Raw genomic sequence first — 16,736 nt, 5'->3', positions numbered from 1 at the left:
TAGTAGTTTGGCCCAATCTTTTTTTTATTTATTTATTTATTTTGTCTTCTTGAAAAAGAATATGTTATACAAGAGTTATTTTAAATTATTCTTTTATTAATGTATTGAAAATATAATGTTGCTAATGTGCATGATTAACACTTAAATATTTGTTTTAAAATATGAATTGAATAATTCATATGTGTACAAATATCTATTGCAAAGAAAAAATATTGTGTAAAAACATGTATAGCAAAAAGAATTCATATATATATATATATATATATAAACATATATATATATATAAACATATATATATATATATATATAATCAGAATTTTGATAGAAAGTAGCTTGTCTGAAAAGGTAATATAATCAATTCTTTATACTTATACGGCTGATGTAATTACATTTTAAAAGGAAACTTGAACTTAAAAATTATTATTTCTTGGATATTTTAATTATTTTCCTTCGTGCTTATGAATTTGTTCAAAATGCTGAAACTCTTACTTTTTGTATAAACTAAACAATAATACTTTTCACATTTGTTTCCACTATTATTTTAAGTAAAAAAAAAAATTATTTAATTTAGTTAAAATTACTTTTAAAAAATTGTCTATTTCGTTATTGTTCACTGTAACTAAAAAGGGTTGATATTTAAATCAACCCGTTATGTAAAATGTATGATGCGTTATTATTTTATGTAAAATGTATGATGCGTTATTGCGTTTTTTTTTTTTTAATTTCTGTAAAATTAAAAAGTTTTATATGTTTCTCTCTCTCTCCTTTTATCTTACCTTTTCTGTCTTTAGCATAGTAGTAGCTAGTAACATTAGCATATCATATCAATATAGTTGTTTTGTATGAATGCAATTAATTGAAAAATAAATTTCCATTCTGGATATTTACCTTAAAAATTAGAGTTCGTCACTAATCAATTCGCACTTCTTTACGACATTTTTTTTAAAGAAAACTTTACTCTTGAAGAAAAATAATTTTTTAAACCTTCAGGAAGAAAATTTATCATTTCCAAATGTTATTTTTGAATAGATGCAATAGATATAAATCTGAATAAGGAAGTGGTATTTAAACAAAATTTCGAATATGACAGTGCTAATTTGCCTGAGCTCTTTTATCGAACAAATAAGATATCTTGAAGATTACGGTAAATTGCGTTGTTTCAAGATGTCAAAAGGAATTGTTATCCTCGTTTTTAAAAGATATATGTCCAGTTTTTTTTTTCCCCAAAAATTATTTTATCTAATGTTATTATTGCTGTCATACTTTTTTTAAAAATTAGTATGTTACATGAAAACAAACATCTAATGTTGAGTGATAGAAAAAATAAGTTTAAATTAATGGCAAAAGGATAAATTCTTCTTTACCTGAGTAGCTAAATTTTGATAGAATATTGGGAAAGAAAGGAATTTCATTACAAAAATACAAAATTATTGTAGAAATACACTCTAAAATAATTTTTTAAATTTATTTATATTAAAAAGACAACTGTATGATAATAAAATTGATATCAATAAAAAAAAATTGTTTTTCAGTTTGGAAAATGGTGTTAGTATCCTTTTTGTACTGTAATATATTTTAGAAATTATAAGAGGAAAACATCAACATTTTGTTTACTGAAAATTATAATTGTAGATTTTGATACATTGCCTCAAAACACTCGCTTTCAGCTTTTAAAGCATGTTTGCTAAATTTTCAAATTCTGGAGTCGGCAGTCTGTCTTGTAACTCATGTTAAAGTATGGATAAATGCACGAACAACTATATAATTCTTCAGTAAGATAGAAATTACAAACGCATATCAGTATGTTAACTAATGTTATTCTTTTGATTTGATATCGATTACAAAAGATAAAAAATAGAGCTTTCTGGAATGCTGCATCTTGCTAAATTTTTTGTTCATATATACGATTCCATTTAAAAATATTATTTTGATATTTGTTCCTTTCATGTTTAGCATTTTAATCATAAAAAAAGAAATCGCTTAAATGTAGCTTCTCAAATAAAGCTAATTTTATTTGCAGAGTAGTATTTCTTACACAGGGTAGTAACAAATGCTTTTATGTGCATCAAGAAAGATAAATAGACACGTACAACAGTTCAGTAATTCATTCCTGTTCTTATCAATCTCTTCTGCTTTTGAAAAGCTACCCCAATTTGACTACGGCACAAAACCAATGGGTGGTCGTATGGCCAATGCGCTCTTAAATAGTATCATATGCACTGAGCTTGTAGGATTAATGGAATTTAATTATCTTTTTCAGGAAAACTTGGTGAACAGTTAGAAATTATGTAGGGAATGCATATTTCTCATTTTTATTATTCCTTTTTATGGGATAATCAACATTTTTCCCATGCGAAACTTCATAATTACACTTTAACTCTTGCCCGGAGATGGGAAATTTCAGTGAACTTATGGTGTCATTTCCTTCCTCACTAGTATATAACTTATATAAAAGCAAATAAATAAATTTTTATAGAACTTTTTTAAGAAATGGCAAACTAAGAAAAGAGCAAACAGTCAGTTATTTGTCAACACAAATAATAAAACAATGTTTTGAAAGAAAGTATATTTAGAATTCTTTATGAGGTATATATGTGTGTTGCAAAAATTCTTTTTCAGTTTTTTCTTGCGTTCTCTAAAGTGGGAAGGCTTTTTTTTCCAGTCCGATGATCTAACCATGATAACAGATCGAAATATTAGCTGAATAAGAATTTCGGGTAAGGATTTCCATCCCGTCCATAAATGTATGAGGGTGTGCAGGGTGCATACTTCGAAACTCTTTTTCACAAGTTTTCACCGCACAACAATTGGAGTCCGGTTACAAATAAGATAGTACGGACCTCCCAAGATGTGTATGTGAGAGTAAGAAAGAGAAGAACTTGCTTTAGTGAAGAATAGTTAAGCCCCGTTCCAATGACCTGTGCGCGTTTGAGGATAGACAACTTTCCCTTCTCTTGTGGTTTTCCGGGGTTCTTTGATGTCTGTTCAGTTAACCGACAATTTGCGGGAAGCTCCGAATCGCGTCCACAGACGGAGTTGGTCCAACAATGGGTCAGTTGGCCGATTTATGACCATATCTGTCACAAACCGTCAGAACGCGCCTTTAGTACTTCTCGTGCCTGTTTTTTTTGTGTGTGTGTGAGTGGGTTTTTTTTCCCTCCTTCTTCTTCTTTTTTTTTTTTTTCTCCATTAAATAGATAAAGTAGTTATAAATTTTATGTTACAGATATACAATACCTTCCATAAAAAGATTACTAAGATTCTTTTATGGTCTATGGCAAGGCGGAAGAAAAATTAGCCCTATACGCAGGAAATATGAAAGAGACTTTGTGAGCAATCGACTAAAGACCGGTCTTGCTTAATTATCGGTCTTATACTCATGTTTGATATTATCGATATTAAACACCATTTTTATTTACTTTATATTATTCTTAATTACAACAACAATACAGTTGTTGTTGTTGTTGTTTATGGTATTTAGTGGCGCAAGGGCCATATTTGGCCATGCTGCGCCAAGCAAATAACAACAATACAGATGAAACCTTCTGGTGGAATGTAGATAATTATGATCCGTGCAATGAAAGCAAGAGGATCCGTGATTTCAGGAACATTTATTTAATGATCACATTTCACACAAAACACGAAGACAAGACATTCACGCACGCATCTTAACAGAGCAGCATATTATCTCATTATAATTACAATCGTAATGCACTATGGGATGCGTACTTAATCATGCATCGCCATCTATTATCCAAAAGAGAAGATAGAGTAATTAAATTTTGTATAATTTCTGGGATCAATTGAAAATAAAATATTAGTCTATAAAAAATATAAGGATATCTTTGATATGCCGTCAAATACATTTTTTCCTAGCAGATAACAAGTGGTTAAGATCAATTATATGGTGTCATTGATACCAGATAAGATTAATGGATTAACCATTGGACAGGATAATAGGATTTGATTGAAACAAAATTAAAACACAACGCCTCAAAATTTGCTATTGTAGGTTGTCTCCTTTCCGAAAACTAAAGGAACTACTCCACTTCGGACTCCTAAGTGATTTTTTCTATTATTTTTCCTGATAGGCTTTTCTATATGCTTCTAATGTCGGCTCCTGAAAAGGTCATAACCATAGTTTTTGATTCTAAATGAACGGAATTTTTTATTTCTTAAGATCTGAAGTCGAAAAGGAAGAATTTACCAGTTTTTGACAAAATCATTTGTCATAAATCCCATTATGGGTTTGAAGGGATATATACTTCCAGCTTATTTTCATGAAATTTCTAAAAGCAAGTTCATTAGATTTTCAGAAAACAAATGTAAATTATTCAAAGCTCAGTAGTTGATTAGAAAAGATATGCAGAAATTTATAGAACAATTAATAATCCATGCTACACATTCAATTGTAATGTAATAATATAGGCCCATACCCGGCAGCTGAACATTAATACTAAATAGATAATCTATCAATAATTATTAATTTTGGATTTTAAATGTAATTGGAGCATAACTAAGCAGGTTCAAATCCAGAGAGTTCAAAAACTCTGTTGGATAAATTTACAGCTTCGTTAGCATCCCAAACTGTATCGATCAATTTGTATGATACCAAGTCGCCTGGCAACGACTGCGGTATGTTGAAGTTTAAATCGTCGCCGTCCACATTTTTTGCTGCCAAAATGGCTCTTTCTGCCAGCCACGCATGATTTATGTATTATGTGCATACGTCGGGAAATATGCGGTCAATGAGAGCATTTTGCGAATCAACGATAGTGCAGAAATTAGTGGGCAATTTTATGCATCCAGTATTTTCATAGACAGAAAGTTTTCCATCGCCGATATCTAACAATTGGTTCGAGAATGTGTCAGCAGATAGATCTTGTAGCATTTGGACGCGCGTGTTTATTTTTAGCTAGACTTTTTCAACGTAACGTCACAGTGGCGATGATTTCAAGCAAGCGTTGATCTCATCAGCGTACGGTGAACGTGGATAGGAACACCCTAATTACCTAGCGTTATGAAATATACTTTACGACCTATTCTCATACCTACCAAATACACATAAAAACTTTCATGAAAATCGGTCGAGCAGTTTCGGAGGAGTACTAACAAAAAACACCGTGAAATGAGATTTTTATATATTAGATAAATAATTATTATTTATTAGATAATTAGTTAATTTTTAATTATTAACATAACCTTCTGAAAAGAATTATGGTGCAGTTGATGGAAGAATTATTTAATGATTGATCTGAGAAGTAAATACGTTACAATTAATAGAAAAATAAATTTTTAAATTGCTTTTTATTTATTGCTGAAAAAAAAACACATAAAAAATTGGTAAAATAATGAAAATCAACTGTTTTTTATTAGAAAAGAAAAAGATGATGCTTCAGTTATGCTTAATACCTAATTTTTAATTTTATGTTAACCTAAAATAAATGAAATGAAATAAATTATAGAGATGAAAATAATAAAGTAGATTTGAATCTCTATCCATAACATTATAGAAAGCCAAAGTTGTTGATTTGATTGTTCACTTTTATTTTATCTTTAAAATAACAATAATATTCACATAAAAATGTATTTAATATTACTGCAATAGAGGAATATAGAAGTATAGTTTACTAAACAAATGAAAAATATTTTTGTAAAATATACTTAAATGTATTTTGAAAAATATTAAGATCAAAAAAGAAGAAAAAAAAATCGAACGAAATTAAAAGAGAAATCACTCAAAAACTAATTTTTTGAATTTTAAAATGGTGCAACATGTTTTCGTTCAGTGATATGATTCGAAGATATTAAAGAAAATGTTGGAATTTTGTTAATTTCTTATTAAAATTCTAATTTCATTTTTTGAAACGCTATTTCTTAATATTGCTATCCAAGAAATAATTAACTTTCAGCCAAATTTGGAAGCTCTTAGTCCAACAATCTGCCTCAATGGATGCAATTTATTGATAGTATTCTAGCCTATAAATATTACTATATTAAAATTATGAATAATTTTATCACATATTTTTTAACAGAGGAAAATCGTTTGACTTTGATTGAACAATGAAAATGATTTATCTTTCATTACATCGATATTGTTGAAAAGCAACATTTAAAAATTTGTTGAAATGAAGAGAAAATTTCAAAAATAAGATTTTATCATTAAAAAGATGTGTGTAAATATGCTTGTATTTGCAGTGGCGGATTTTGACAACATGAGACCACAGACGCTAACTTATTTTGAGGCCTCCTTCTAGGAAAATTTTATTTATAACAAATAGCATGAATTAAACTTATTTTAGCTTTTAATTTTAACTTTGCACTTACTTTTTAGTAATTTCTAAATTATATGTATATATCAAACAAATGAAAAAAATACACATTTCTTATTAAAAAAAAATTGTTAACATAAAAGGATAAAATGACAATTCTATTCACTTTGAATTGGTATAAACAGTGTCAACATCCTTCGGCCGAAGGATTGAGTAGTATTTTCTATTAACAATGCAGATAATAATAAAAAAACGAAAATATATAAAATTGTCTCTTCTAAGATTTTTTTAAATAATACTTAGAAAAATTAAAAAATATTTCTTTAAAATATTTTCCAGTTGGAGGAAAATTGCTTATTTAAATATTTTCTTCCGCCCTTCTATTTGATGTTCCAGAAATCGCAGTTGCAACTTGTTAATTTTTATAAAAATGCATTTTAAAAATAATTAAATAAATAGTACTAGTTTAAAAAAAGACTTATTTTAAATAAATTATCAAATTCATTACTGCTGAGAATAATAATTAAAAATTGTTTAATAGACTAAATAATTTATTTAAATATTGAATAACTTAAATATTTTTCAATAAAACAGTTTTTTTAAGGTTAAAGCAAGTTGAAATAACAGAAATATTTCATTTCCTGATGGAAAACTAATAAAGAATAAATTATGAAAAAAAGATTTACGGGTGGAGCAATATAGAAATATTGAAATTATTACTTTAAAATTTGATTAATCTGTAATCTGTTATATGTATATTTATGTAAAACTATACAGCTATCAATTCAAGAAGATTAAAAATAAAATAGAATGTTTAAAATAAACTACCGCTATAATTACCAAAGGAAACGTGTTATTTTGATGATAGTTTTAACACCGAAAAATTTATAGTTACGAATTTAACAAATGGCAAATATTTCCAAGACTTAAAATTTAAGATAAGTTAATAAAGCTTTCACTTATAAAATTTTAGATGATATAACTGTAAAACACATTTCATGTCAATGTAAGTTCTTTATTGTCATATAAACAATCTGTTCTGCTCTGGTTATTAAACCTATAACTAAAATAATCGTTTTAAAAGATTTATGGAATTTAACTTATTAAAAAGAGAAAGAGTTAATATGTATCAAATATACGAATAATGAAAAAATATTTCACCGATTTATACCAAAATCGCAGTAATTGTTTTAATGATAGTGCGGAAAAGAGTAAAATCTTATTTCCGATAGTTAAAAATTGTTATATTTCACAAGAAATTATCACGACATACATATTTATAACTGTTTCGATATCCAGTTCAAATTGAATTCATATTCATAATTAAAATACTTACGATATTCAAATACATTGAATACACTTTTCTATTTTATCATGAACATTTATTATTAATTTATATTTGCAGATATTTCTTAGAAATAGTTTAAAAAAATCATGTTTTTATAAGAAAATAATTTATGCAATAAATATGTTTAAAATAATAAGACTTCTTACCGCTTTCAAAGCAGTTTCAGTTTTAGCTATTTTTCAACGATTCGCATCGCCTTTATCGTTTAAATTCCTATTCTTAATCTTTGTTCGTATTCTTTAAATTTTTGTTCTTAATCTTTGTTCTTATCCCTGTCTTGAATCGTTGAAAACGGTTAGAGATATTTGTCCAATGGGAGATGAAGGGACAGAGTGATATAAAGACATCTCATTCCCTTGGACATAAATTTCGAACATTAATTTCCCTCGGCCCCTTTTTTCACAGATGTGGAGGTATCATCAAATTACAAGACTTTCAGCTCGTAAATGTGCTCCTGTGTACAAAGAAAAAATGCTCACATTTCCTCAGCTTCGTTTTCTGTCAATGCTTCTCAACATTATTAAAAAGAATTATTTTCGAAGTGCGCACATTTTACTTAGAAGGACGAACATACAAGAGAGTTAGAACTATATATTTTTTCTAGCGTTATACAACATTGAATTAAAATTAAAAAATTAATTAAAATAAAGCATTACATTTTGCTACAGAATGATTATATATATATATATATATAGTTTTTGAAAATACTTAGCTTTTCTATTTAAAGATGCGGTTTTATGAAATATTCCGCATGCTATCAGAATATTTAATACCGGCAAAAATAAAAAACACATTTCTAAAGACGTAAAAAAAAAAAAAAAAAAAAAAAGGATTAAAAAAAAGTTTCAAGCTTTTTTTTTTTTACCTGAAGAATAAAGTGTTTGCGTTGAATCATAAGATTGACAGTTCTTAAATTTCTTGAAACAATCTATGATTTGAATATTGTAAACATGAACGCGTCATACATAACACAAACCTGTTATAACATTCATTTGATTATAACGCATTTAAAGAGACTAATACTTCAAATTTCCAGAATGAATATGTAATTCGCTAGATTTAAATACATATCAAGTTCCCCCGTCCCTAAATCTAAATTGTATGTGCTGAGAAAAAAAAAAAAAAAAAGGAAGTAAAAATTTTTATAATTTAGTATTAAAAAAACTGATGAATTAAAAAAAAGTACAGCAGAGAAAAGGTTAAATCAGTGACTTTAATTGTCAATTCTTTGGCTTTAATAAATGTTGGCATTCCTATAACTGAGTTCCTTTTAATAAAAACTCCACCATTTAGCTAACATTAATTCCTCTTCTGTCAAGTAATAAATACCATTCGCCTTTTTTTTTTTTTAAATATATTTTGATGAAAGCTATTGTATGGAGTGTGTTTTTTAGTTGCTTTTTTTTCTATGTTGGAAATAAATTCTAAGAATAATGCTTCATTTTTTTTTATTAAGTAAGTTTTCAGAAAATTTTATTTAGGTAAATTCAAATAGTTATATATTCATTATATATTATGGAGATTTTTTAAATAAAAAGTCATAAAGGTTTTCTTTTATTTAAAAATATTAAATTAAGAAAATGGCAAGTCACAAAATTAAAATTATCATTTCATTTTTATGTTTTGTTACCAAATGCATTCAATTTTTTTAAAAAAAAAATAACACATATAGAAAATTATAGAATGAATTCTCTTTAAATAATTAAAAAAAAGGCACTAAATAAATATTTATGATAACTGAAAAAAACTATATTTTTAATTAAAAAAAACGGCATTTGTTTGTCTCAATACTTGTAAAATGTGTAAAGAAGCTGTAGACTACAGGAAACGAAAATACACAGAAGTTTCTACAAAACAATATCATTCCCTCGGTCTAAGGTCAAGAGTGAGATCAATGTCACACCCTTTTGTCGGTGCAGGGAATGGCACTGATATTTCTTGTCAAAGGGAACTCCCTTTTTTTTTTTTTTTTTAAATCTTATGTTAGCTGAGAGTTAACTTTGTTAACTTTTGTGTCGGTTAGCATTGAAAGGAAAAATGGATCTCATGGATCTGCAAACAAATTTGAAATAAATCATGAAAGAGATATTAAAAATTTGATAGAAAGTTCATTTTAATTATAATGCATTTGAGTACACTATCCTTGTAAATCACATAATTAAAACACAGCTGCTCATTTGTTCCCGAAAAAAAAAATAATAAATAAAAGCATTTAGATCATCCCTCGCCCCTGTATGCTTTATCTCCTTCAGTAAATAAGAGTTTTCAAATCATATGAATTTGCTAATCATATTGCTATTTATTTGGAATAAATGGTTTTAATATTTCGTTTTTTTTCCTCACGATTTTATAATTTTTTTATATCTTAGAAATTTCTTGAATATCACTACTTTTGCAATTATTTACTTTTAGTTCTTCCATTCATAGTTATTTCCCCAGTGTTAGGTTACTCTTTTCCTTTTCATTTAGTTTTTCTTTTTTCTTCCTTTTTCACCCCCCCCGAGTAAAAAAAAAGGGGGGGGGAAGGAATTCTGAACAAATCTGCAATGAAAAAAAAAAAAAATTGCTGCCAATTCTGTATTACTACATAGGTTTTGAAGCCCCTCCCCCCCCCAAATCTCAAGTTACGAGGCGACCACCTCCAACGCTTGTGCGGAAATCCGCCACTGTGTATTTGAAAGAAGAATTAAAATTTATTTTAGTAGGGAATCATTTTCGCAGTTTTTTCAAGTTATTGCAGAAAAACATCAATTCTAAGTAATAAAAGTTTAAAATTGCGCTACCAAATTAAAATTGTGCACATTCCCACCCTCCAACGCACATTGATGTTCCCCTGCAAACACATGCACACACTTTCTCTTTTATTGGAAAAGAAATTATATATAATAAAAAAATTATACATATATTATATATAGAATCATTGCAGCCAAATGTTATTTCGAATCACAATAACATAAAAGCATTTATTTATTTAAATTTTACAACAAAATATTTTTATTTTTTTGAACGGTTGATGTTTTTTTAAATAAAAAAATTATTATACAATAATAAAATGAATAATAATTTATTAATTAATAATTTTTAATAAACAACTTTAAAAATTCTTGATAAATAAATATATTTTAATAATAAAAAATAATTCCCATCAAATTCAATTTCAAATAAAAAAAAATACTAGATAAATTTCTGTTCAAAATTTTGGTGGAATAAGATGAAAAACAAAATCGCGTAATTAGAAATGAAAAAGATCAGATTAAATTGCCAAAAATATACCCATTTACCAAAAATCTTATGACAACCTATTATGGCTATTTTCAGGAATTGAAAAAGTTCTTATTAGCGCCTGCAGAGGGCTGCAGACTTTTAGCACGCGCCCTCTACAGGCACTAACTGGAACCGGGCTTGATCCTCAAAGGTTAGAAGAGGGAAAGGCAATGCGTCCTCCAGTTAACGTTGCTCCACCAAAGCCGGTTATTAATTATTTAATGGGTGATGCCATTCCTTTTCAACTTTATTCTGTACTTTATTTCCTATCATTTGTTTTTCAAATAATTTCTCTTTTTATAATAAAGAATTCAATTTAATTGATAATTATAATTTTTTTGGTTTCTAATTCATAAAATAAATTGAATACTCTCAAATTTAAATAACTAGTTTTATTAAATGGGAGATGTTTCTACATTTAACATTTGTAATGAGCTTTCCTATGAAAATTTTCTTTTAAAATTAATTTATTTAATTATTTTAAACTTTTTAAAAATATATACTTGACAATTCATGATAGTTTGCTCCCCGAAAAAAAATATATATAAAGCATAATTGCAGTTACTGTTTTTTGGCAACGATTCATTTCTTTAAAATTAACTTTTTTCAAAACAATAGTATGCTACAGTGTAAACAAATATCACACTTTACTTAAATTCCTTTTGCTGTAACTCTTAACTTAGTTATTTAAACGTATACTAATTTCATAACAAGCAGTTTTCGTTAAAAGCAAAGGGAGGTTATTAGAAAATGAATTTGGAAAATACTATAAATGTACAAAATCAAATTCGAGAAAATTCTGAGGACCTTCAGAATTTTTTGAAAGATATGGATATTTGGGAGACGGACATGAAAAGGAGAGAAGAAGAAAGGAAACTTCTTCAAGTATCTGATGAACAAGTAATGAATTATTAATATCTCTATAGTTTTATTTAAAATTACTTTTATTTATGTCATTCTTTAATTCTGCTTCTTTTAAACAATTCAAGGTAATTCCACCAATTCGAAATTCTTTGTCGAGATCTAAAAAGAAAAGTAGACGATTGAAAGTTAAAAAAGAAGATGATGCGAAGGAAGAACGTATATCCAGTTATAATTACAAAGCGTGGGAACATTATGATGCTGTAAGTAAATCTGAGTTCTAATTCCTTGATTTTCTTTTAATAATAATTTCTATTGTCATATATGTATGGATTTCTAAATTGGACAGGTTTCAATTAATGCATGCAAGATTTTATAAGTTTTATTTTTGTAAATATTCTAATATAATTTGTAGGTAAATTAACAATTCCTTTTTTATATTTTATTTTTGTTCTGTTTTTTTTTAATTAATGATTTTAAAAGATTTTTCATCCTGTAAAAATTTTGTTTATATCATTCTGTTCAAATGAATAAGAAAAATTATCTTTGGTTTCCCCACTGGCTTATAATTATTTTGTCTTTTTTTCAAAAGGACTTGGAACTTAAAAAATTAGACGAAGAAAAGAAAGAATCAAGTGATTCAGAAAGTACTGATTCTGAAGAGCAGTTAACTATACAGAAAAACAAACAACTTGCAATAATAAAAAAAGATAAGGTATGTATTATAAAAGATTGTAGTGAATAAGAAATAACTTTAAAAAAGCTAATTGTGTATGTTCTTTTTTAGAAAAATAAACAACTTGCAATAATAAAAAAAGATAAGGCATGTATTATAAAAGAATGTAGTGAATAAGGAATAACTAAAAAAAAAAAGCCAATTGTGTATGCTCTTTTAGGCATTATCTCATTTACATCCATAAAATATTCTAATAACCTCAAGAATTCTTCACAGAATGAGTAATCTTAATACATTTTTGTGATTATTTTAATCTGTTTGCAAAATAACTTAAAAACACAATCAGATTGAAGCATAAGATTTAGTCTCTTCACCAAATATCTTGGATTTTTTCTAATTCCCATTTACTACTGAAGCACTTTTACTAATCTGCCACATCTGTTGGAACTTGTTTTGCATGTGGCATTTCCTCCTTTTTAAAATTTGAAATTTTTTTCTTTTTAGTACAAGATTTATATATTTAATGTGTTCTTACACAACACTTTAACATATTTGCCTCCTTAACATGTTTTTAGTATGCTTCTTACAGAAAGATATATTATTGTATTATTCAATGATTGATGATTCTTTATAGACTGGACGCTGTTTAAAAATCACACAAATAGCTAGTCCTATATGTGACAGATTAGAGTAAGTACACTTTGTCAGAGTTTAGATGAAAAGTAAGAAGTTTGTCAATTTTTCTTGTTGAAGTGAACATGATAGCTCATGTATGTGCGTAGGTGAAAATAATGAATTTAATTTGTCATTAGGATCATAGATTTTTATCAGTTTTTGGGTCTAATCTGTCAAAGGATTTACTGTTCACTTCAGGATCCCAAGACTAGCTTTTTTTGATGATTATTTTTTGCTAAGTGGTGGCACGCAGAAAGATGAACAATTGTTACTCAATTTCATATATAATGTCAGTTCACCCTATTTCTAAATGTAAACATCTCCTCTTTATGTCTCTCATCTCAATCGATTTTGGCAAAATAAACACCTCTGGACGTATATTTAGAAGAGTGTAGGGTTTTGGAATGTAAGAATGAGCAGTGCACTCTGTTGGTTTGTATTCTTTTAGGTATGTCAAACAATGATTCCTGAAAGCAGTGTCTTTGACTAATGAAATTTGATTGTTGTTTTGTGACTAACTATGTAGATCTATGTCAACTTTTGGATTAATTTGTGGATATGGAAACATCCAAAATATGAACTCAGTTTTCTTCATTGTATTATAATGAACAAAATACTGTATACAATATTAGTAAATGGTAACCACTACTGAATATTTTTATTTTCATGATGGTACAAGTAATATGATGATTAAAAGCAAGGAATCAAATTGTTGTCTCTCTCATATTATAAATTTTCTTTATACCCTTAGTTATTATTAAATGCTTATTTTTATTCTAATTATTTTGATGTCACTATAAGAAATCTCTTCATGTATGTGTATATTACTTTATAAGCAAATGAAAAAATTCAGGGAATGAATATTTTCAATAATATTCCATGCTCTAAAAGCTTAATATGTATCTTAAAAATGTATTAAGAATTTTATTTGTGTCTTAATCTGTACTTTCTAAGATATGGTTAAATGAAAATTTTGTTTTCTTCAAAACTTTATTTAAATTTGTGGCAAAGCTTCTTTTTTTTTTTTTCTTTTGAGATCATATGAATTTACTTACGACTTTTCTAAGGGTCTGCATATTTTATTGTGGACAAAGAATTGGAGCTGTTGTCTAAAACAATTTTTTTATTTAAAAAGAAGTTAATATAATGTTCTTTAGCTATATTTTTTACTTTTTCTGTTAATGTCATGGAGAATTCAAATTAAATCCATTACTGAAATTTTTTTTTCTTCCATGGCTTGTGGGAGACACAGTTCAAATGGGAGGGCAAAAAATAGCGAAAAAAGGCTATGGAAATATATTATGAATTTATGTAGTCTCTTATGGGAATTTTCCTTGAATTCTAGCAGAATCGGTGTTTACTTTCTATGTGCAAAGATTTAAGTGTGCGAGAGTCTAAAACCCACACAATTGAGAAATGAAAGTGAAATTTGAATTCAAGATATAAAAAAATTATTATTAGTTGTATGTGGATAAGTTAAGATTATTATATATAGTATTGCACTGTGATATAGTACAAAAAATTGGATATTTATGGATCCTGTTTGTATTAATTTTTTTTTCTTTCTATTATTTTTGTAAATTTGTCACTATTTAATTGCAGTTTATGTGTAATATTTATTATAAAATTATTTTCTTTAGTAAATATTTTGTTGATAAAAAATGTTTGATCATTATCGCATTTATTCCTAAATTGCAGATCAATGCTCTTGAATATTATTTACATTTTTCGTCTATAATTATTACTAAAAGTTATTGATAATACCTTGATAATAATAGTTTTTTTACTAGTCATCTTTGTTTGTCCACTTTCTTAATATTTATAATGAAGAAGACTTGTTTTGGCAAAACCAAAAATCTAGTATCAGAATTGCTGCGCTGATTTCATCAATTTTATTTCGTAAGAAGACTAATGACAAATATGTCATTAGTTGTTTCCTATCCTCTCCCAGCCACAATTTGTAAGAGAAAAATTTATCATTACTTTGCTGTACATTTTCTGGAAAGGAAACATGCAACTGAGCTCTACAATCACAACAATGTATTGCCTTATAAAATTTATTTCTTATGAGTGCTCATAACCTTTGGTCAAGTCAGAAATGGTCATCTATCACCTTTCACTCCATTTAAAAGATATGGCTAAATGAAACTTTGATAGGATTTTCGATTTCAACAATTGGTTTTGGCAATTTGCTTCATCCCTTTGCTTGTCTAGTTAACCAATCAAAATCCTCTATCAATGTTATGTAGTCATAATTAAAATAACAATATCTTTTATTTTAAAAAATGTAGTTAATCAAATGTAGTTAACATAATTTCATAACAGCATCAATACAATTGCCTAAAATGGTTACTATAAATAATATTACTTTAATCATGTCATTCAACTTTGATGTACTACATCTTATCATAACAAAAGTATAATTAAAATAATATAAGTATAAATAAAGTGGAAAATTAAAAACTCTTTGAAATTGGTACAATAATCTAGAATTCAGTTGTAATTCTTTTCCCATATAGAATGAATGTACAGTGAAATTGTATTTCTTGACTTTTCTTGAGGAGGACAAGAGATCCTTGATGACATATCTAGAGGTTATGAATTTTTTATAAAACAAAAATTTGCTAGATTAAGCTAGTTATTCAAGCTGGGTGACTGATTCATTGGTTTCCATATTATTTTAAACAAACATGAAATAAAGATCACAGAAATAGATTCACTGTTTGCGGTTAGGAGCCTCTGTTGTGAATTTTCCATATGAAAAATGAAACTGCACCGTAATATGCCAATTTCTACCACCAACTTTTTATAAAAATTATTTTTATTTCTCTTAAAAATGTAGAGTAATGGTTTCTTGATATGCCTTATTATTTTAAATATATAGATAATTTATATATATCCAATTTTTTTTTATATCTAGGGTAATGAGCTTTTTAAAGCTGGTAATTATGACTCTGCTATTAATACATATACAGTTGGGATGCAGCTAGATCCAGAAAATGCAATACTACCAGCTAATCGAGCAATGGCTTTCTTAAGAAAGGATCAGTAAGTGATTTATTTATCATACTGTATTTAAATATTTAAAAACAGAAATACGTAGAAAATTAAAAAAAAAAAAAAAGCTGTGTTGCAAAATTTGCTATAAATTATATTGCAGATTTTCAATATGTATTGGTATCACCTTCAAGTATTAAGGAATTTTAGTATTTTAAAATGAAATATTTTAAAAGTTTTAAATTTATTTTTGATTTTTAATTTAATTCTTTCCATTACAATATATGATTACTTTCATATCTTAGTTATAGCCTGTTGAAACAATATTCTTTCTATTATCATTACTCATTTTTTGAAAAAGGAGTAAGTTCTTCTTAATATCATAAAAGAAAATTACTGTTGATCTTTTTCTGTTGCATTTTAGCAATAGTAAAGGATCAACAGTAATTTTAAACTTGCATTTTAAATTTTATATCAGTGTATTTAAATAGCTATATCTTTCAGCTGTAAGCTGACCAAATGCTTTACTAACTTTTTCTGTCATAGAAGTAAAAAGTGATATTATTATGTCATTATGTTAGTCTACCTCCCCTTCTTTCTTTCTCTCTTTCTATATACTTTTTAATAACAATTATTTTGCAGC

At 27.0% G+C, this 16,736-nt stretch overlaps 1 protein-coding gene across 1 annotated transcript in view; it reads left to right on the top strand.

Moving 5' to 3' along the window:
* The first annotated feature begins 11,474 nt into the window (after nt 1-11,474).
* The window catches only part of LOC129961962 (RNA polymerase II-associated protein 3-like), a 21,558-nt gene continuing 16,296 nt past the window's right edge, over nt 11,475-16,736 (top strand). Inside the window, exons 1-4 of the mRNA XM_056075611.1 lie at nt 11,475-11,784; nt 11,874-12,008; nt 12,338-12,460; nt 16,017-16,144. Of these exons, the coding sequence (XP_055931586.1) occupies nt 11,635-11,784; nt 11,874-12,008; nt 12,338-12,460; nt 16,017-16,144 (536 nt within the window). The 5' untranslated portion in view covers nt 11,475-11,634. The remainder of the gene's footprint in view (nt 11,785-11,873; nt 12,009-12,337; nt 12,461-16,016; nt 16,145-16,736) is intronic.

This window comes from Argiope bruennichi, chromosome 2 (genome assembly GCF_947563725.1).
Source record: "Argiope bruennichi chromosome 2, qqArgBrue1.1, whole genome shotgun sequence".
Classification (NCBI taxonomy): Eukaryota; Metazoa; Arthropoda; class Arachnida; order Araneae; family Araneidae; genus Argiope; species Argiope bruennichi.
Note: the sequence above shows the minus strand (reverse complement) of the source record. Positions and strands in the feature narration are given on the sequence as shown.